The 22,853-nt window shown below is 44.7% G+C and overlaps 1 protein-coding gene across 3 annotated transcripts; it reads right to left on the bottom strand.

Moving 5' to 3' along the window:
- Positions 1-261: 261 nt before the first annotated feature.
- Positions 262-22,199, bottom strand: LOC147246665 (G patch domain-containing protein 2-like). 3 transcript variants are annotated; one of them, XM_086182633.1, is made up of 10 exons: positions 22,114-22,199; positions 19,760-20,431; positions 14,681-14,742; positions 13,903-14,061; positions 13,090-13,169; positions 12,939-13,003; positions 12,819-12,858; positions 12,641-12,732; positions 8,598-8,759; positions 262-3,476 (listed from the first exon to the last, which is right to left on the bottom strand). In XM_086182633.1, the coding sequence occupies exons 2-10, from the start codon at positions 20,425-20,427 to the stop codon at positions 3,428-3,430; spliced, it is 1,377 nt and encodes a 458-aa protein (XP_086038759.1). In that variant the 5' UTR covers positions 20,428-20,431; positions 22,114-22,199; the 3' UTR covers positions 262-3,427. The 3 variants fall into 3 exon arrangements, with proteins under 3 accessions (XP_086038759.1, XP_086038758.1, XP_086038760.1); XM_086182632.1 differs by having other exon boundaries at positions 8,674-8,759; XM_086182634.1 differs by lacking the exon at positions 262-3,476 and adding an exon at positions 3,844-8,065 and having other exon boundaries at positions 8,674-8,759.
- Between the last annotated feature and the right edge of the window lie 654 nt (positions 22,200-22,853).

Below are 22,853 nucleotides of genomic sequence, written 5' to 3'. Positions count from 1 at the left end.
TTTTTTTCTCCATTTTCCCTATTAAAAAGTTTTTTTTCGTAGTTTTTCCTCACTCAAGTCAAATCTCAGCAACAATTTCTTTTAAATTTAAAAAAAAAATACTACTGTAACATCTGTAACACTCTCAAATAAAATGGCAAAAAAAAAAGAAAAACGCCACAGAAAACCTGAAACAGCACAACTTCGCCGTGAGAAAATGTCACATGTAGTGAAGTCTTGCACAAATGCGATGCCAAATCTTAACATTTCACAGAGTCAAGAGTGCCAAAACTCATTTATTGCACACAAATTCAGTATTTGGAATAAACACGTACTGCATTTCTTTTTTCTATAAATACTTATGACACAAAGGAATGACTATTACATCACCTGTGACACATTAAGACAAGACATGAAAGCCTTTAAAACTGCGATTTAAAACATGTGAATCCCTTAGAGGATGCACTAATGGCACAAATCTACGACAGCTCCTTATATTCATTCAGTTACTGAGAGCAAACACACAAAGATCATGACAAACAGAGCTACTGTGTTTGATTGAATGTTACAAATGTAATGTCTTTTTAACATCTAGTGACACTGCAGGCTTTCTAGGGGAGGCTAATCCTCTTTAGATCATTTGCAAAGCAATTACGCATGCCGTCACTACTATTAAATATAAAGATAACAGCCTAAGAGATAAGATGCTATTTGTACGCCGTATCAAATGTGGATAGCTGCCTAAGAGCCCTGATATCAGGGAGATATATTTAAGTCCTTGTAAATGAAATTAAAAAATATGATTAAAAAAAACGAGAGACATATCTACCATACTATCTGTCATGAAACTGAATTAATTAATTTAATGTCCTAAGATCTAAATCTTCAATTAATGGGCTTACAATTATGCATCACATCTAGAAATACTACACATTTATACAGTGCAATCACTTTAAAATGCATGGCATGATGGGTGATATCAGTGCTGACATTCCACCGAACAAGGCAAATATAAATACTTTTAGCTGCCGAGAAAACATGAGATGATCGTGTTGGTGGTGGCGGCGGCGGCGTACTCTGAGACCACACAAGTGAGGAAGGTGCCCACATCAACATGAACTACTGTGACTCCTAACATGCGTTTGTCAGCAGGAACCAGAGAGCCTCCTTTGCATGCGGGTCTATCACCGCCACACGCTACACTGAAGAACAAACACTACTGACAAGAAAGGAGGCGGTGGGGGAGGAAACAAAAAAAACAGTAAATCCCCAGCTGACCTGTGACCCGGGGCTGGGGGGACACACACCAAGGCTCCCCTGCATGCATACAGAGACAGGTTCAGGCAGAGTTTATGACAGCATGATCTCCCCTCATCCTCGCCACCCCTCCGCCCACAAGTGGACACTAGAAGCCACCACAGCGGAGCCAACAGACCAGGCATCACTCATTCACTCGCCTCCTAGGTGCCTTTGTCAGGTGATTGCTGGCAGAAAAAGGAAAACAGATCAATACATCTCCCATGGGTCTGACAGGTAATCTTTACCTGGGATGAAATATGAGCGGTACCAGCCTGCTGAATTCCTTAACTGTAACAGGGCGATTGACTAGCTGTATGGAAGACACCCCCCCCCCCCACACACACACACACACACACACACACACACACTACCTGGCCAATGGAAATTCATTCTGGGGCTGAGATGTCATTATTGTGGCTGCTAATTACGCTGGAGGCAGGTGAGGTATTCCCCGACATCTCTGAGCTGATGTGTCCTCCTCTGCTGTCAACGTCTTGGCACCAAAACACACACTGACTGATCAGACAGCAGCCAGAAACGCTCCCTAAAACACTTCACAGTCGATACTTGTCAACCTGTCTGGTACTAACCACTTATGTATTTATCAAAAAAGGTTTCTATTCAAATGATACAATCCGACAAAGGATGACGCCTCTTCGCGCCGGTCATGCTGCAACAGAGGTTGGAGGTGTGTGTGTGTGTGTGTGTGTGTGTGGGGGGGGGGGGGGGTCATCTCGGCCTCAAAACTGACAGGATGTCTGGTGTGAAGCATCCATTTAGACGCGAGTGCACACACAGCATTTATAAATGTCATCCTCGGCCAACATGATCATATAAAGCCTTCTCAGACGGATTATTGCAGACACATAACTCACATTAATTGGCAAATCTCATTCTACTAAATGTGACTCTTCTTTTAAATAAGGCTGAGGAGACATGGGATACGTGGCTGGAGTTAAGAAAGTGCATCTCTGTTCCTTTTGCAGCAGGGTGGTTTTCAAATATGCTCCCTTTTTTTCAAAAGCGGCATCGCTCACCATTATAGGTCCGTTGAAACTGTAAATAAATCCTATATTAAATACGTTTCTTTGAATATACGGCTTGTTTACAGCTGTGTTTGATCTCACTCTAGGCTTCCATTGATCTTTTAATGCATCTGATGCCGAGGGAGTCGGGGAAATGTATACCCCAAGGGTCGGTGAATATACCGCATACGACTCCTGTCTCCAGTCGCTCCTCCAACTCCTCTGTGTCACTGTTTTCCAGAAGCAACTAATCCGTTGCTACTGAAAAACAGGCTGTTCAAACAGATTTGCAGCTGGCCTTGAACTTAAATACGTTTGGGTGAAATTTGAATATGGAAGTTAGGAGGAGAGAACAGAGGTGGGCCTCAGAGGATGGCGACGTCGCTCCCCTCTGTGTTGTGCTAATGAGCACCTTTGTAAAAACTGTAGCTTTTCAAATCCATGCTAATAGGAGGCCTGTACTTTGTGTGGCTCTCTACCGGTGGTCGCCTCTCTGAACCCCGCAGCAGCATGTGGTAGCTAAACATTCTGATGCTCTGAGCTGGATCCTAGCCACTGTTGGCTGGCGTAGAAACCATCTGACCATCACCTGACAATCCTCCTGATGTCCCTGCTGACAAATGCTGAGCCACTAGACGGGGCCTAATTGTTGGATTGTGTGGAGGCAGGTGGCCTGTGTGGAAACAGGAGGAGCTGCCGAGACTCGAGTCAAACGGGGAGCCTCTTGAAGCTGCCTTCTTACTTGAGGAGATTGCGGAGGGCTTAACAAGGCTTGATTGCATTTACATTTGTCATGCTTAATATACTACCTGCAAAGACTGGATCTAGCAGGAACATGCTGATTGAGAAGTAATAATGTGCTTTGTGTGTGTGTGTGTGTGTGGGGGGGGGGTATGTATGTACGTGTGTGTTTGTTTGATTTTAAGTTTGTGCAGTAAAAGTTTTCAGTCTCTGGAACAACAGCTTCTCCTTTTATCGCACGCTCCCAGGCCCAGTGGTGTGCCCCGTCCCGGGTTCAGGGTTCCTCACTGTTCCCCTGAGAGAAAGATAAACTGTCAGGCCTGGTAGAAGAACCTGATGCACTCTGTGCCCCAGAAGCCCCTCCAGCCTCCAGGGTTGAGGTGTCACCGGCTCCCTGCGCTTCTTCTCTCTGGTGATTCAATCGGTTGCGAGCTGCAAGGAAAAAAGAAAGGGCAGATCACATTCTGTAAAGATTCACCCCTCAAATAATTCAGTCACAGACTCGTGCATGGTTCCCTGTTTTAGGTATATTAAAAAAAAAAACTTTGAAGCAATCCTCTCCTAATAGGTTAAGTATTAATGAGGTTTTGGTCAAGTGAGCCAAATCCAATTTGCCCCCATATGACTTGTGGACATGGTTATTAAAAGGCCAATCTGTGCTGCTCCTATGGCTTAACTCCCCACCCCCACCACCCACCCACCCCTCCAGTTATTGCTGTGTAAGAAGCTGTATGTTTTTAACTTCATTCATCAACACCTTCACATCTCACTGACTACCTTCTCTCTTGATCTCGCTCACCTTTAAAGCTTTTTGTCTCTGGGAGTGAAGGGAAATATCTGAAAGAGAACCCCAGCCAATTTTCACAGAAGACAGAGCAACTCTAAAACAATTGCACTCCCTAACGTGCTTTCCTGCCTCTCTACTTCACATTGATAAGTAAATATTTCCTGATCTCCCCCTCCACCCCACCCCAAATAAAAGTTAGCAGCGGTCACACAAGACATTGGCGAGGCAGAATGAGAACAGAGGACAACAGAACTAGAAGTGACATTGTGGCTCTGGGCTGTCTCACAGGATTAGGCATTACAGCGTTCACTGGCATGTGCTTTTGTTCGTTCCCATTATATCTGCTTGTGCCTCTTTCCAGATGACTTCTTCCCCAAACTGATCCGGCGGGCAAGATAATTGATTAATATTACTTGAGGGAACGATGACTAACCGTTGCTGAGGTTCAGCCCAAACACCCGGGTTAAACATAGTTGAAACCTCGGATCAAAATTCAGAGGTTTTCATATTTGACTCAAATGGCTGGAGACGTTTAGCGTGAGTGTGTTAACGTGACCAGAACGGAGCAGATGCCAGTCTGAATCCTGGGTCAAGGTCACAGTCCAGATAAAATTTTGTGATTAGAACATGGAAGTATTCCATTCTCCAATATTTGATCAAGCTAAAATACGACTGAACTCTTAACTTTTGCAGGCAGTAAACGAAGCCATCTGAGAGATTTAGAGGAAAAAAACACAACTGGCTTAAGCTTTTGTTGTTTTATTGTTGTATTTTAGATTTCATATAACCAAACATCTTCTACAATGATATTATTATTGTTGCCTTCACCAGTGTGTTTATGTGATAATACTTGAAACTTAGTTGCGGTGTCGAACACGGGCCAAAGACCCCAGTAAATGTCTGGCAAACATTGCAATAAGTTGGTTTATTTTTTCTTCTACCAGCCCAAGCAAAGGGCTCACTCAAGCCAGCTGTTCGAGGCAGATGGCCGCCCTTCCTGAATCTGCTTCTGCTCAAGATTTTGCTCGCTGTTCTACACTACTTACTTCGACTAAATTATTGAGCAAATTTCTAGAGCATGTGCTTTAGACCTGCTCCTCGTGAAACATGCTCTTATATAACTCGTTTTTTTAATTTGGCGGGATGTAAATCCAAGGAAACGGAGCGTTTAATTTGGTCACTTGTCAACGATGATGCTCCGCTTGACACAACAAGGTTCGTGACGCTCACAGAACTTCATGAAATGGTTTTGACCACATTTAGCAGTCGTGGGCTCCCACACGCCCTAATCTGCCACATCACAATCCGGCACATTAACGGTGTGGGTGGTGCTAAGAAAGCAAGTCATTGCTAGCTAACTTGTAGCACCAAAACATGAATAAAACGTGACTAAATGTAAAAGATTAATGAATTATCTTCCATTGTTTTGATTGAGGTTGCCTTTTCCCGCGTTGAATACTGGCTATTCGCATGCAACATGTCGTTAAACTCTTATCTTTGTGGGTTTACAAGTCTCTTTAAAAAGATAAATGTGAATAATAAACAGTTTAAGTAGGAGTATCTGCAGTCAACTAGTTTCTCATCAAGGTCAACGCAAACATTATAACAACAGTTTTCTGTCAATGGGGGAATTACAGTACATGCATTTATTGTGGGTGATAATGGGAGTTTGAATTGAACCATCTTACCATCTTAATAAGCTCTCATGTGATGCTCTTTAAAAACAATCATTACAGGCCTTGCTGGAGCTTCCCCCTTCCCCTGTTTATTAATCAGCTAATTACACATTGACAGTCATGGGCTTGCTGGTTCCCACACTTAAATGAACAGGGTTCTTTAATGATTAGCCTTTGTCTCTCTCTGTCTCTCTCTCTCACACTCACACACACATACATACACACACACACACACACACACATCCATGAATGCACACTGTTCTTTGCACAACTGAAAAAAAAAAATCAGACTTCCTTGCGAGAGGTTTTGCACACAAACGAGTCGAGAGGCAACGACTGACAGATGGAGCAGCTGAAAACAAATCTGTCGCCGCCAAAAAGAAGCCAAACAATTAGAATGGTGAACGGAGGCAGTTCCAGTACGTCGACCTGTGTGGGTTCCAGTGCTGAGCTCAGCCTCTAGCAACGGCAAAAGCCACCATGAAAGTTTGGTGGAGCAACACAGGCAGGTGCAGGTGGAGACAGAGGAGATGGAGGAAGGAGGGTGGGTGGTGGGGGTTTGAAGGACACGAGCAGGGTGTGGAGTGGAGCCGGAGAGGGCGAAATAGTGCGGTGGGCTGCATTTCTGTCAGCAGAAGTGATGGCTGAGTGGTAGCGTTATTTGTCTTGTGCTGCCATACGGCCCTCGCACCAGCCTGGGCATTAATGAGAGGGGGCCGGACCGCCGGGCAGGAACACGGTGGGCCTCCGACGCAGGTGATCTGTCACACAGCCGTCTTGCTCGGGCAAGGAGACGCATGAAGGAAAGGAGAGGTAGCCAGGCTGACTGAGGGGCTGGCCTCCACATGGGTACCCCGCTTCAGCGTGAATTCAAATTATTACTCCTTAAAAAAAAAATTCTTCCAAAAATGTAGCAAAGTGACAAAGTTCATCACCCCCTAAAGAGATGGAGGGTGCTTCAGGAGAGAGCAGAGGAGGAGTAAAACGTAAAACTCACGATTAATTCCCCTCTAAGATCATTTCAAAAGTCAAATCATACAACAGAACACAAACGAGCGAGACATCAGATTGGGAATAGCGGAACTGGAAATCAGTGCTGATATTTTTCAAATACCGGGTGACTTCATTCACAAATTGTACGTTTATGCCATAACTTGCGCTGAACCATGAAACGTACCATGATGCAGTACCGATCCATCTGCAGTCCCAATAAATTTTCACTTAATACATTTAAATCCACTGAAATTGTAAATATTTGTATGCTTTCTTTCAATAACAACGAGTGTTGTGTTGTTTCCTCTTGCCTCATGATATGAAAACAACAAACCAATAAAATTCTAATGAAACTATGAAAGGAAAAAGACCTGTGGTATCAAAAGCAGTTTTAGTATTGGCTGATGTGCATATCCGTAACTGCAAACATGTGGTGGGGGTGCGTCTCCACTGATAACAACAGGAGGGAAACTGGCATGCTTTGTTCTCCATCTGGAAGGAGTTGTTGGATTGAGTTGGATTGCTGGATTGATGGCAGTGAGAAAAGTAGAAAATGGCCAATTTAAGGCTGAGAAATGGAGCGGTCGTCTAATCCAAACAGATACCTGGCTTTATAAGTTGTTTTTTTTGTTGTTGTTGTCTTTTTTTTCTACCCACACTCATCTTCAACACCGCTGTGGAAGTGCTAAAAGGGAAAGAAAGAAGACAAAGCAACAGCTGGGTACCACCTTAGTAATTCCCCATGGAGCCAGGGAAGACACCTCCAGCCGCAGACCATTTTCACTCCTGATTACAGAGTTTCAAATCAACCACTAACACATACAACAACCCACTTCCTCCGGCCAACTCAAACACTGACCAGGCTGTCGTGTTCAGTCACAGGGAGCGGCGTTGCTCTTTCTACTAAATGCAGCAAACATTCTTTCCATGCAAACAAGATGTTTACCAGACTGCATTCCACAAATCACTGAATCAGATTTTGTCCACATTGATGTCAGAATAGCAACCCCAGTCAAATGTGTACACACACACACACACACACACACACACGCACACACGCACGCACACACACACACAGTGTGAAAGCTTGTCAGAGTGGATGTGCATCTCCTGGTGGTGGTGAGATTACTGAGGAGAGACATGGTGCAGCAGGCTGCCAAAGTAAAGATTTATATAGAGCAGTTACAGCTGCAGAAACTGACATTGGACAACATGGGATGCATGATAAATCATGGTGGACAGGGGGCACTAGACTCCAGAATCAGGAACACACTCTGAACAGGGCGGGGGGGGGGGGGGGGTAGTTTTAATGACATAATATCTCAGAGGGTAAGGTACAGAGGTGAATTACTTTGAATAATAATAATTTTAACTGTTTTTGTAGTTTTGAAAGTTTCTCATTTAATTTCAGCTAAAGGAATGACTCAGTAATGTGTGTTTAAGATTTCTTCCTCTGTTGGCTGTGGAGAAACCCAGAGACGCCCCTCGTTCTGCTTGTTGAATATGAGGGGTCCTTAAGGGGCAGGGGTGAATCCTTCTTTACATTGATGGGAAGTGGTTCAGCTCTGTGGAGGTGAAGGACAGAGTTGCCGGCAGTTCCATCACTCAGTGCAATAAATGGATGCAATCTGTATCCAAGTAAAGCATTGGCTGGTTTTAAATTCCACCTCTTTTATCCAAATGAATGATGGACCCCGGTACGGTGCACTGTGCGGCAATATTAATATACATCAGAGGCCTGCACCCCTCACTAAATCAGGGTGCTACCAGCATTTGTTATTTACATGACAAACAGCAGCTGCAGGAGGGGAGCACCTAGAGGGGACGCTGAAGAAAAGGTGGACAAACCAATTCGGTTTTCAATCCAGCAAAGACAAAAGATTCCCCCCCACCACCACCAGCCATCAGTCTAATGAAAAAAGGCAGGTCCACTGGTCCAAACACAAACACACACACATGCGCGCGTGCACACATAAGACGGCTGCAGCACCTCCAGTAGGGTGAACGCGGCATCATGCTGCTCTTTTTCTGCTTCAAACTCACAGCTGCTGTTAACTAAAATAGTCAGAATGACATCATTTCAGAGGAATTACAAACCTATGTTCAGCTCTGCCTCTGGAGGTGGGTTCACACTGTTTGTCTCGTGCTTCACCGTGTGTGGAGGGGCGTTTACCTGATGGCGTGACAGACACAGCCTCTGTTTTCCTCCTCCTCCTGATGTCTCCGGTGCATAACAGTCCAGGAGTGACATTGGTCTGCCTGGGACACACACACGCACACACACACACACGCACGTTGAGCATATTTTAATCACATACACACGGACATGTAAACTAAAAAAAGAACCATTTTAAAGGAACTGAGGATAATGCAGTCAGGAATTATTTACATTTAGACTCATCTTTTGCCGTGTATTCAGTTTTCTTGATGAGGAGGGGGTGTGCATGTGGCTGAGTCACAGCAAGAGTTCATGTAAACGAATTACACCTGCTCTTCGCCTCCTGTGTCATATGTCAGGAGCCCTGAAATAGGAAAAGCCCCCAACACCCCCCACCCCACCCCACCCCACCCCACCCCACCACCGCCCCCAGTTTAATAGCCCCGACTTCTGAGATGTAAAGTTAAGGTCAAGGTCTGGTTCCATCACTGAGGTGTGTGTGTGTGCACGCCCATGTGTGTGTGTGTGTGTGTGTGTGTATGAGCATGTGTGTAAAAAAAGAAAAAAGAAAAAACAAGCTGAATTTCTGCCGTTTCTGATAATAGCGCAAGCTAGTGAGAATTTTAAGAACAATACAGCGTTCTGTTGGAAAATGTCGATAAACAGGACCTGTGAACGTAGAGGAGGGGAGCGCACAAAGACGATCTCCCTGTTAACCCACTTGGCTCATCGAGGACTGAAGGCTACATAAAGCTCACAACCCTAACAAGCATGCGCTACAATAAGGCCCCGTCAGGGCAGCCTTTTAACAGGCAGCGTGTTCCATGACCTCAACACCCATAAATCACATGACGGCTGTGCAGGCGCGAGGTGTTGAGAGCTGAGCGGGGCACGCTTTGAGCGAAGTCTCTATGTTGTATAATCAATAGATATAAAAATAAATGGCCTGACCGTTATTCTCTCTCTGCTACCCCTCTCTAATAAAATCCCAGTAATGCATATTTCATTTACTTTTATACTTATTGATTACCTGTACTCCAGTTAGTAAATCACTTGCCTATCGATCCCTCAATCGTACCTCTGTCGGACAGCACATAACCAGCCATTTGCGCCCCTGATAAAGAGCTCAGGCATTGAACTCCCCACAGTAAATCTTTGCAAACTAACTTTTTAATTCCAAAATCGATCCACGTTTAAACGTCGCATTATTTCACGAGGCACGCCCGCAGTATTAAAAGTAATACCCTGATGCATTTGGTCTTAATGTGTGGAGGTCCAGCCCTCCATTTCTCCCCTCATTACACTGAGGCCAAGGCACCCTGGGGCCCCAGCAGCCTGGAGGGAGGCGAGGACCCGCTCTACTGAGAGCCAGAGTTGCTCCAGGGGCCACCAGGAGCCCGCCGAGACCCTGAGCACAATGCTAATCAAACATGTGAATGACATCAGCTGGCTCATTAACCTGCTTACACACCGCCGTTCCCGTCAGATTGAGGGTTTTTAGAAATAGAAACAGCTGATAGAACTTTAATAAAGCATTTCTCATCTGTTACTTTGTCATTATAAACAAGGTGACAGATGTTGACCAGTTGTTTTGTCCCTAATTATGATGAGAAGATCAAAAGAAATGTGATGAGCGCGTGATGTGTAATGAGGATGACCAGCAACAACTAAATTCCATCAAAGGCACAAGGACACTCGGGGAAAAAGCGTCCAAGATAGATTTTTTTTTTTTTCAGGTCATATGAGACACTTTTAAATGCAGTCCAGTCCCTTGGGGAGAAGACCAAAACAGCACTGACACGGGGTCAATTGTAATTTTGGTGCCCACATCCAAAAGCAAATATATCAATTAAAAATAATAAATCAAAAGGGGAGTGAGACGCTGTGGTTACAAAATGGCTATCTATTTTCATCAGGGTACATGGTGCTTCAGGTGTGAGCAGGATCTCAAGATTAATAGAGGTATTCAAATGAATCAGAAAGGATTAGGGTCTCCAGGGAACACAATCAATAGCTCCAAATCAATAATCAATAGGCCACTCACACCAATATACTAACTGCTGACACCAAGATCTCACAATTAAAATGAAAACTGGTAGGGGAGTGGCGTAAGACTATGATTTATCTCACAGCGCAAGTGTCATTTAGAAATAAATAAGTCAATAGATAAAAGCTGCCGCGGTCTCGCTCAGGTGGGAGGCAGTTATGCATTTTAACGTGCAGCCGCCAGCCCCCGAGCATTACAGCCAAATCCCACGAAGCATCAAGACGAGGATAAACAGCACGCAGCCTCATACAGCCTTTATCACTTTACATCAAATCTCTGATTGTCGCCGTCAACAGGCGCCAAACAGGAGATGACAGCTTTTATTAATACAGTATCATTTCAAGCTGGCCGCAGTACAAGATTAATACTTACACTCTGCCCAGAGGGAGCAGGCGCTTCTCTCAAGGGTGTTTGAAAACAAAAGAGGAGTCAGACATACAGGAGCTCGGGGTTGGAAATCGATCATGAAGAAATGAAAATATGGTGAAAGTGGGATTTAAACTTTGTTAATCGGCGAGTCATTCTGTGTTGTGTTTGTACGAGTTTTTGAGAGGAAGTAGATGGGTGCCATGTGTGCAGAGCTGGGTCACAGGGACGGCGCAGCCATCTCACTGGAGAGTGGATTTGAGCAGCTTGGGGAGATGGATTCAGCTTGTGCTGTCCGACGGGACACATCAGAAGCCCCTCTCGTCAATCCCTCCCTCTCCAACGTTCATTTGGGAGTATGATTTATACTTTTTGAAGTGAAGGGTCTTGAATCCCACTATAAAGGAATTAAGAGGTCTCCCCTGAGTCTGCCATTCAAATGAGAGCATGACAGGGATATGAGGGCTTTTTAATAGAGGGAAATTAGTATTCACAATGCCTCAAACTGGAATCTGAAGGAACCTTTCAGGTGGAGAAGAAAGAGCCAGTTTAGAAAAGAAAGCCCTAAGAAGTCGGGGGCTTTTCATAGCCATCGTGTTTTTGCCCCTCATCAAGGGGTGCTAGAGCGCTCTGTGAAATAACCCGAGAGAGAGAGAGAGAGAGAGAGAGAGAGAGAGAGAGAGAGAGAGAGAGAGAGAGAGAGTGAGAGAGAGAGGAAGAAGAGGAGTGTGTGTGTGTGTGTGTGTGTGTGTGTGTGTGTGTGTGTGTGTGTGTGTGTGTGTGTGTGTGTGTGTGTGTGTGTGTGTGTGTGAGTGTGTGTATGTGAAACAGAATTAAGGATGCGCCATAAATAGTCAGTGTGGAAACAATACAATCAGGAGTCCCACAGTCTTGAGGCCAAAGGGGCTGCTGGCTTCTCAATAGTCCCCCATGCAGATGCAACAGTTCCAGGGATGACTGCGAGCGGTGTGTTGCTTTGACAAACATCTTTGGGATAAACTTTTTTTCCCCCCGTCTTTGTGCAGGCTGAGAATAAGTGGCATTTAAAATCTGCATTACAACCATGTTAACACACAGTATTTCTCTATTTGGGGACGCTGACCTTGAAAACTCTTGCGTGTTCGTGTTTCTGCACTACATCCAAGTACTTCTATAGTCAATTCAAACGTGTGCATCTTTATGTGGAAAGAATATATATCAAGTATAAATTAAAGATTTAAATGTCTATGAATATTTTATTTTCATGCCTTGATTCCTGTCAGGTCACACACACGCAAAAAATTCCTGCCTCTGTGTGTGTGTGTGTGTGTGTGCGTTGAACTTTACAGAGTAGTTTTATTTTGATAAAAGAAAACAGTTTGAAATCATCAACCACAACACCCTGACAGTCTCTGTGAAACCATCTTCGCATATGGTGGCTTTTCTCCAGTCAACAGCTCTATTACTGATTCATTTAAGTGAGTTGGCCATAGTCTTCTCCATCAATATATCGAGCTTTGCTGGAAAAGACCAAATTGTTTCTCCAATAGACCCTTGAGATGTTGCGTTATTTAACACGTCATCAACTACCTGTTCCTGCAGAGCGAGGAGGGACATCTGAGATGAGAGCTCTCTGACATCATGCCAATAGGACACACTGGTAAAGGGCACAAAGGGTTCAGCTGCAAAACAAAAGCGTCAGTAGAAGGTTAGATTTTTGAGAGACGCAGGAACAGTAAAGCTTGATACAACTTGGAGAGTTACGTGCCTGGCTTCGGTCTCGTTTTCCAACAGACGGCAGCCAAAAGCTTCAAGGAAAAAAAGTGTAATTGCAGGATTGAAAATGCTGATGGAAAGTGATTGATGTAATTGAAACAGTAAATCTTACTCTCTCTGGTAACGATCTTGAGAAAAGTGTCTCAGTCTCTCTACAAACACTGGCGTGGTGTTGCCCTGTAAAGCACAGACAGATGAAGCCACACAGTTGGGGGAAAAAAAAAGGAGCACAAAAAGTGTGAGAGTGAGGAAGATGTTTCAACCTTGCTGGGAAGCCTCCTCTTATCCTTCCTGATGCAACAGGCAGCATTGCTGGGCAGGCGTTTGAATCGTGAGTGATACCCTGCAACAGAACACAACACAGTTCATAACATTCATTTTCCTGCGCTGATGAGTGGACAGAAGATGGGAAAAAAGCCGAAGTCGGGATGGTCTGATGCCACACCGTGTGACGAGACCATCCAAAACTGCAGCTTGATTAAAAGAAGGCTTAGTCATTCTGGAGAAAGAATCACAACTTGGACTGTTCGGTAATGATATTGTTCAGAATGCAACCCCTGGAAAGTTTGCAATCAAAACATTTTTAATGGTGATTTGGAAGTTTTAAAAGAGTGACGGCTTGGAAGGGTTCTCAGGGTTTTACCAGGACATATCACATCATCGTCTGCATAGAGAAGGAGAAGATCGGCAAAATCTGACCCCAAAAAAACGACCTTTAGGGGGTCCAAAAACAGACATACATACAATGAAGGTGAAACATAGTGAACACAATAGTATAAATAAACCACTTGGAGGCTGTTCCAGACTGCACTCTATTTAACAGAATACTCACTGGCTGTGTTGAAGTCTAACAATATCAAATTTGACCTGATTCAGCAGTCCTTAAGAGATCATTCCATACTCTAATAAGTACAATATAGAGTACATTCTACCGCAAGGACATTCTCTGCTTTATAAACTAGCAGAAGAGTCATTACTGGAGGTGATTTAAGGACAAGTATAATTCGCTCCCTCCTCCCTCGCCACTGAAAACACAACAGGGGGAACATTACGCGGGGGAAGCAAGCAGACACAACCTCTCTGAGATGGCCGTGCAGGTTGCAGGAAGGTGGGCGTTGAGCGTTTATCATCCAGGGAAAGCTGAGTGTCCGAGTCCCAGCTGGGCAGCAGGCTGGCCACGCTGGACCCGACTCCACAGTCGCTCTCAAAGAACCAGTCGCTCTGCTCGTCGTCGCCTACATACGAAGACAGACAGATAATGTCGGAGAAGTGAGGTAAATTATTGACCTTTGACCTATAAGAGGTTAAATGGGAAAAGCTGAGATGAAACTGCAGATGAAAGTGTGCTTGGTGCTGTCAAAAAAAAAAAAAAAAAAAAAGGTGTCGAAAAAAGAACTGACTTTTCATTTTAGGGTAAATTATTCCTTTAACTAAATTCTAACAGACAACTGCTCAACAGCAGTCCAGTCCCCAGACAGCTCGCTCTTCTCAGAGCTGTCACTCAGCAAAGCGAACACAGGAACCATGCCTCTCACAGTCAAGGTGTAGTGACAACTGTTAAATCAGAGGCCGGCTGGCCCCACCACGGCTAATGAGATTAGCAAAGGCTTCAGCGCTCATTAACACGACATGACAACGTCTTATTAGAGTCGCCTGGGTGCCCAGCAACCAGCCCATTGTAGCCAAGCATTCCCACCGAGTTGCGCACGGTACGGTCCAAATTTGACAATTCTGTCATCTTTCTTTAGGCGACGGGGAGTGATCCGTCTGTGAGCTCCAAGTTGCATCCAAGTTCAAATCGCAGCCAGAGACAAAGTTGCTCCACTGCTTGTTAAAATTATGTTTTGTTGATACCTTGTCGGCCCTCATCGTTGGTGAAGAGGCCAGGGTCACTGCTGCAAGTGCTGCTGGTTTCACTGCAGAGAAAAGAGGAAAAACATCATTTGAATTACTGCCACAGACCCATTTTTTTTTTTTTTTTTTTTATCAATGACATTTCCAGATGATGGATTCTGTTTTCATTTGTGGTCTCAAACCTGACAGGTTCTTAGGTCAGACAATGTTATATCCTCTAAAATGGGAACAATGTGAGTAAAAAAAAAAGTACATGTCTGTAATGTCAATATTTAACATGTAATGTTCAATTCATTAAGAAATAATGAAGAAGTCTGGAGCTAGAGGTCGACATAAGTGGAAATGGCAGACAAAGACAGAGCGCGCCACGTTCTCTCTCGTCGCGATAGCAAACACAAAGGCATGAAGAGAGACTCTGATCGTAGCCACTGAGTGACATGCACAATCTAATTGAATATCCTCCTCTGTCAGCTCCAATCTAATCTGGTCTGTGTTGTGGAGGATGACAGGAGAGTGAAACACACTCCCTGGCCCTCCCCTCCCTCTGGGTGTGCCCCCCCAACACACACACACACACACACACACACACACACACACACAGAAGGACCCATAGACATGCCGCCTCCACACACAACTGGCCAGCATCTGCTGCGTGGGCTGTGACTGCTCACTGCCTAGACTGCTCCACCGCCGCGCCTCTCCACACCTCCAGGCAACCCCTGTTATAGTTCCTCCTCACCCTCTGTGCCCTCTGTTACCCTGACTGTGTCACACCTCAAGCCAACTTGGACACGGACCCCCCAGACGCTCCCAGGTCAAGGGGGATCAGGGAGGGGTGGAAGTGATGAAGTTGGAGATATAAGAGCTCAGAGGTGGATTCTATTTCTAGAAGTTAAACAAGATTAATATGAGTTGGCTAAAAACATAATGTAATAAAAAGCTACATAACTTATGATATTTCTATTTAATTAGTCACTTAAAGGAGACTTGCGTTTTTTTATTCTCAACCTGGACCTTATTTTCTAGCGTTTTTAGTCTGAGTAAGTGATGGAAATAACTTTTTGAAATCGGACCAGAAAAAAAACCAAAAACCCTGAAGTAACCCTTTAACTTAAAGGACAAGTTACATTGTTGCACACATTAGTGACACGTTCTCAATACTGCTATAAATAAACATGTATGTGTGTATGAAGCTGCATTACCCATTTAATGAAATATTTAAAGTTACATATCTGTGACCTGCTTTCGGTAGCAGATTTGTGTCCCACAGGAGCATGAGGGAAGATGTCAAGGATTGGCCTCTGCATGACATTTGATGAAAAGGAGCAGAATCTACATTAATGCCAACTACATTACAAGACAGGCCGCCCCTTCAGAAGCATGCCTTTCATTTTCCGTTCATCACCGCTGACCTTGCTCACACCAGAGGCTGGGGGGTCAGATATGCGCTGATACGGTACTTTGCCATATTGCAGACGTCTGCCAGTGACGGCAGGCTCAGAAAACTGTCTGTCCAGCCTGCACATCACCCTGGCCAGATGGTCCTGCATCATCTCCCCTCACATCCACAAGCAGCAGATGTGAAAGGGAGAAGGCCTCTCCGGGGAATCTGGAAAGATGTCCTCGCCAAGCATTCCCGGACCCACCCAACCCCACCCCTTCAGCCCTCTCTCCAGACTGACTCCCCAGGCCTCTGCTCAGCTGTACGCCACCTCTGGACACATCACGCTGGCATCTGGAGCGCACAACGCTCCGTCATCCGTAGAGGACACAAGCTCTGCAATAAGCAAATACTGCCATTTTGGCTTGATGCATCATTCAGCGCATCCGGCGTGAGTAATGGATGAGTTGTTGTGGTGTCTTCTTCAGTTCACTTGTTGAAAAATGGGTTTCCCTCTTGTTGGAGGGATTTGTGCAAAGTTTGAAAAAGAATCACAGGTATAAACAATTAATTAGAGACACCCATTAAGTATTTATCTGTATTAAAAGGTGTAATGTGATGTCGCTTAGAGCAGCACAGGGCCAATGTGAGACACTTCCATTAAGTACTGCCTAATTAATGCCATGAATTATTGAAACACACATTTTTCTTGGGACCAAAAGATGCAGTTCTTCTTTCTTCAACAGTGACCTTTGTCAGGAAAAGTTGACAAACATTTTGGAAAAACTTGATCTAAAGCTCACATAAAGGACACCGGCAGTGTTTGCTTAGACCACACCGACTGCAGTGAGCAAAGCTTTGCACAAAGGGCGTCGCAAAAATTAAAAATTCTAATGTGAATTAAGTTCCATAAAAACAAATAAGTCTTAATAAGATAATACCAAATGTCCATGGTGAAACAAAGGCAAGGGCAAAGACAAAAAAAGCATCCCAGTGTTTTAGCATTGAACTTAGCTCCCCCCATGGCCTTATTGTCTCTATACAAGCCAAAGAAGTGAAGCTAAACACAGTATCCAGATGAGCACTAATCATTAGGATATAATCCTCCGCTCCTGGGACAGGCAGACCAGTTTGCACAGAGATTACAGGCTAGCTGCCATTTATCGAGCTGGGCTCATTCTGCAGAGGAATAAAGTCGAAGCAGAGAAGGAAGGGGGCATAATGCTGATAACAATGGATCTGTGGTTCTCTTCAAACAAGCCACCCCAACCCAAATCCATGCCCTCTTCCATGGGTGTCTGATTATAAGGTTATCCCACCCTCCCTGAGCTGCGGTAATTGGATTAGTCTCAGAGATTTATGAAAATTAACTTCAGCAAATGGTGTACAGCTTTTGCCAAAACTCCTTGTAGACTTTTCAAAATATAAATTGCAGCATAATAACACTGAGTGCGAGACAAGCACAAGGCGTTGTTTTCCTGTAAGAGACAGCATCTGGACCCAGGACCGCGGTTACCCACAGGTGAGGCCAGCTTGCTGCGTCGGGCCTGGGTGCCAGGTGGCCTCACGGCTTGCAGGCTGGGCCAGGTCTAATCAAGGATGTGGAGCCCAACTGGAGCTGCCAACATCTGCTCCGCTTGCACTTGTGTGGCTGAAGGCTAGGCTCCGCTCAGTATGCACATACGAGGAGTGACCTTGAGGAGAGGCACGTTTTAAGAGACCCGAAACTCCCTACGTGTAAAAAAAAAAAAAAAAAAAAAAAAGGTTCATGGAAGAAATGGAGACCAACTAAATCAGAGTGGTTCAAAAGACACTTTCACAATGGCACCTGTGTCTGACATCAAATGGACCATACACTCCCGGATTATAAATATTGCTGTTGTACCACTGTCAACCCCTCATCACAGTTGCCACTGCTTCATATCCTTCACCCTCCGTCAGGGTTTAACCATCAGATTGTTCAGCCCTCAGTACAGTGTGGCAGTCTGCTGAGCAGCAATCAAGAGCGTTGGCGTCGTATAAGTGAGAAATGATTGACAGCGTGCCATGGTGTTCCCATTTATTTCTTCTCCGGAGCTGTTTTCTGTCAAGACGGCTATTGATTTTTCCATAAAGTAAGAAAACAAGTACCATTTAGGGGCTAGAGAGGTCAGCACAAATTAAACCACAAGATGTAAAGCCTCATGTCTGTCCCATTACTGGCTGGTACTAAAGTCTTCAGCTCAAAATGGTTTATACGATCGTCAGATAATGAGATCATCAGGAAGGCAGTGTGTTGGAACATGGCAGGAACCGCAAGACTCAGTGTTACTAATCTATTAATAACAACCATATATCAGCCTGTTTACCAGCTCTTTATCTACAGGGAAGTATTTAAATCTCAATTTCTACTTTTACAGTGAGGTATGTATGATCTTGAAATTCTCGCCACACAAAAATCACCATCTTTGCAATACTGTGCACTTGAGACAGAGAGTCGGGACGAAACAGAAATCAAATTGGTTTCTAGTTTTAACATTGATGCATCTGAAAAAGCTTATCATCAAAATGTTCAATTATTTTAGTTTCTCGAGTTGGGCTGCTACAAGAATCAAATCAGATCGAATTAAATCTGTGGATTTGAAGCTTCGACTGGCTAAGTGAACTATAACTTGAGCACCGTAAATGTACACGCTAGAAAAGTTAACGATTTTCTGACAACGAAGACTAGATGATTTCGTATATGACCAAGAAAATAATAGAATGAATGATCTTGGATATAAAAGTTAATTCAAGAGCTTTATACGGACAAGCAGTCACTGGGATGATAAATAACTTCCAGGAATGATCGATCGAGAATAAAAGCCTGTCATCACTTAGTCTTTTACTTGACTGTAATAACGCAACGTCCTCCTCCGTTGCAGGATGCATTTTACTCTTGCTGGATACAACAGGGTGCATTCTGGGATACTGGCACCACCTTAATTACCCGGGCCGAGAAAGGAATTCATTTCAAAACAAATCAATAGCTCACCAACTCGCTTATTTATTTGCGACAATATTTCTCAAAAGGAAATAATGAGCTGGCAGATGCCCGGAGGCGTAACTATCAAAGATCCCTCCCTTGTGATCACTCCAGCTATCGGAGATGAGGATGAAGGTGGCCATCATTCATTTTTAATGTCAACTCAATACTTAAAAGGGGAGGGGCCTGACTTGGACACTCTGTTTTTGTTTTTGTTTTTTTTGGGGGGGGGGGAGGCGGGGGGGGTTTGGTTTAGTTGAGGACACTGTGAATATTGACAACTGGTGAGAAGAAGTCAGACAGTATAGATCATCTTGAATGTCGCCTTGTTTAATTGCTACTGTCTGATAATAGTGAGTCCCACCGCTGTCATGTTACGGCTGTAACCTCCGTGATAACTTTCATTAAAGTCTTTCAAGTTCATTTTTAATGGTTAACCCATAACATGTTGCAAAGCTGTGAAGTAAATACGAGGCATTCGAAATCTGGAATTGCTTATTTTCACACAAACGGTGGAACAAAACTGTTAGATATGTTTAAAAAATAACAATAAACAAGCCTCAAATGTGGATTGAATTTCTGCCAGAAGGAGAATAATGAAGTGGTGAAAGAAGTTGAGACATACTGACAAAAAGGGGAAGAAAACGCCATCTATGTTCAGCGTGTAATTCTGCGTCTGTGAATCTGACATTACCCTTCAGACATGTTCTCATCTGCACCATCCCTGTATTCCTTGGCCTCCAGCGCCATCTTCCTCTTCCAGCATTTCTTTCCCATCAGCCGGGCTCCTTCAGCCTGCCTGTCTGCTCCGACCCAACCTCCAGCTCTAGTCTTGGATCTGGAGAGTTGCTGCATCCTGGCCGGCCTGTGCCTCCGTTTCCCATCCACACCGGAAACCTTTAACTTCCGCTGCAACCTGACTGTTACATCAGAGGTCACACGTTTGACCTTCCTCCTCCTCCTGTGCGGCCGTCCTGGGTTATTCTCAGTGAAGGAGTCAGACTCGGGCCATGAGGGCTGCCTAGTCCTGGCTGGGCCTCTCATGAGGGAGTGCCACTGGTTAGAGGCAGTCATGTCATCAGAATCGCTGCAGTTGGCCACAGAGAAAGCCGAGGTCGTGTTCCGCCAGCAGTTTTTAGAAGCTTCGTCTAAACTAGACTCCGAAGCTTCAATCCAACAGCGTCTGTGTTCCAGCGGATAGAGAGAGGACTCACGATGGCGCTTGCGGCCTCTGCGTCTGCGAATCTGCCGGCGCTGATGCAGCGGACTCAGGACCATCTCCTCCCACAGCTCCCCCAGCTTACTCTGTTCCGAGGTCTGCTCCAACGCAGACACCAGGTCCTGCACCAGCTCATCCATCATGATGCTGAAACCACACAAAAGAGAGTCAACGTCGAATGATTGCTCACTGATGATAACCACACTGACAAGTCCTGTCCCCTACAACTTTTTTTCACTGCGTATAATATAAATTCATCCATCCATCCATCGTCTTCCACTTATTCCTATTAAGGGTTGCGGGGGGGGGGGGGGGGGGGGGGGGCTGGAACCTATCCCAGCAGCTTTTGGGCAAGAGGTGGGGTTCACCCTGGACAGGTCACCAGTCCATCACAGGACCAACACATAGAGACAGACAACCATTCACACTCACAACCACTCCTACAGTCAATTTAGAGTATCAATCAGCCTCGTCCCCTCTTGATGTCTTTGGACTGTGGGAGGAAGCTGGAGTACCAGAGAGAACCCACACAGGAACAGGGAGAACATGGAGACTCCACACAGAAAGATCCTGTGCTGGAGCCGGGACTCGAACCCGGAACCTTCTTGCTGTGAGGCGACAGTGCTGACCACTGCACCACCGTGCAACGTATATAATATAAATATTTGTGTTAATTTCCTTATGATACCATTGGAAGATGAGTCAGCAGCCCGTCTGACAACTAGATTTCTAGTTTGTAAAATTCAAAGAAACCGACACGATGATGCAGTGAATAAATTCATAATTCATGCTTTTTGTGTCATTTTAGTGATGATTTTGTTTTTTGTTTTTTGTTGTAGAGCACTCACCAGTATGCTTTAACCAGAACGAGATATCATCCCAGTACTTTTACATACATTAAACTGATCTTCTAAGATTTCATGAATCTGCAGACATATTTGCACAGATATGCACCCATCAGCCAAATCGTTAAAACCACTGACGGGTTTTGTATTGAGCACATTTTAACAGCCCCCCAATAAATCCACCTTCATAAGCGAGGATTATAATTTTCAGTTTATATAATACAAAACCTGTCAGTGGTTTTAATGTTTTGGCTGACTGGTGAGAACTTGTAAAAATCCAATATTGGACAGACACATATATTGATTGCAACGAGAAGTCCAAAAAGAAAACTTACTACATTGTGACAATACAAACTTTTTAAGAGTGGCTGTGGCTTCTAGCTGACAATAGCAGGAGCACAGTCTTTAAAACTGACTTAGACTACCATGACCATCTCTCCTAGCAAGCCTGCATGTTTGAAGTGGGGTCTGGTGGGCTGATCTCCCTTCTCCTCATCACCATAATCACATGGAACTGACAGATGTCCTGCTACCTTGCTAATAGGCTTCGTCGTTTGGAGTGATTGCATGGAGTCATTTAATGTGACATTGTAAAACCATGTAGTCAAGCGGGATGTTGGTCTTTCTTTGTCTGAATGCAGCATGACTGCGGAATGATGCTAGCTGCTGCGTTGAAACACCAACAGCAGCTGAAGGGACCTATTTTGTCTGCCCGAGCTGAGAAAGGAAGCGACTGGAAGCGTGCAGCCTCAGTGATGAGCTGCTGCTGTTACATAACAACATCTCACATGTGAGCTGAGCACAAGGACACACGCCTCTCTGCTGTTGCAAACACACACACACGCACACACGCACACACACACACACACACACACACACACCGGTGAACAGACCGATACCGGACAAGCACCCGCCACAGCAGCTGTACACCACTATAATGTCATAGAAGAATTGCCAGGCAGTCGTTTGTGTTCGTGCACTCACCAGCGCCAGCAGTCGCAGATCGACTTGTTTTGTTTTCAGCACAGCTGGAGACACTCGACGCACTTCCGCCCTACCGCCCATTCGCCCAATGAGAAGAGCCCGCCTCGCTGTGACGTCGCAGACAACTGCCGTCATGTTCATGCAGATAAACACTCCTCTGCAATGAGGCAGATAATGCTTTTTAACACCATACATGCACGTTTAACCAGCCGACTCCAGTCTGAATTACACAACAGTCAGCAGCAGAAATACTGACATGACCTGGATTCATGCGAGCTGTCAGTTGTCATGGTGATCCTACATTTGTCTCATGAACAAGTGAGAGATGAATTAAAATGATTTCCTCGTGGTGTTGATCCACGGATGACTTGTGCAGCACTTAAACTTCTCAAAGTTCTTAAAAATCAGACGAGATAAGTCCTGCACCCCCCCCCACACACACACACACACACACTTGATGTTTTCTGTGACATTTGTTAGTTTGTTTGTTTGTTTGTTTTTTGTTTGTTAGTTTGTTGGCAGGATAACACTCAACAAACTAAGAGGCTGCTTTCTTTAAACAAGAACAGAGGCTAATTTTGAGCCAGATTAGTCACAGCGCCTCCTGTTGGCAATTCCATGTCCACCTCCTAGCAGGCAGTTTCACCTCAAATTTGGTCGGAAACACCTTGAAATCATGGGTGGCTTCTTACTCTGAAGACTGTGAGGTTTTGCTAAACGGCATTACGGTGGTGAGGTCA

This window comes from Aulostomus chinensis, chromosome 17 (genome assembly GCF_037954235.1).
Source record: "Aulostomus chinensis isolate RoL2024-O1b breed Wild chromosome 17, RoL_Achi_v1.0, whole genome shotgun sequence".
NCBI lineage: Eukaryota > Metazoa > Chordata > Actinopteri > Syngnathiformes > Aulostomidae > Aulostomus > Aulostomus chinensis.
Note: the sequence above shows the minus strand (reverse complement) of the source record. Positions and strands in the feature narration are given on the sequence as shown.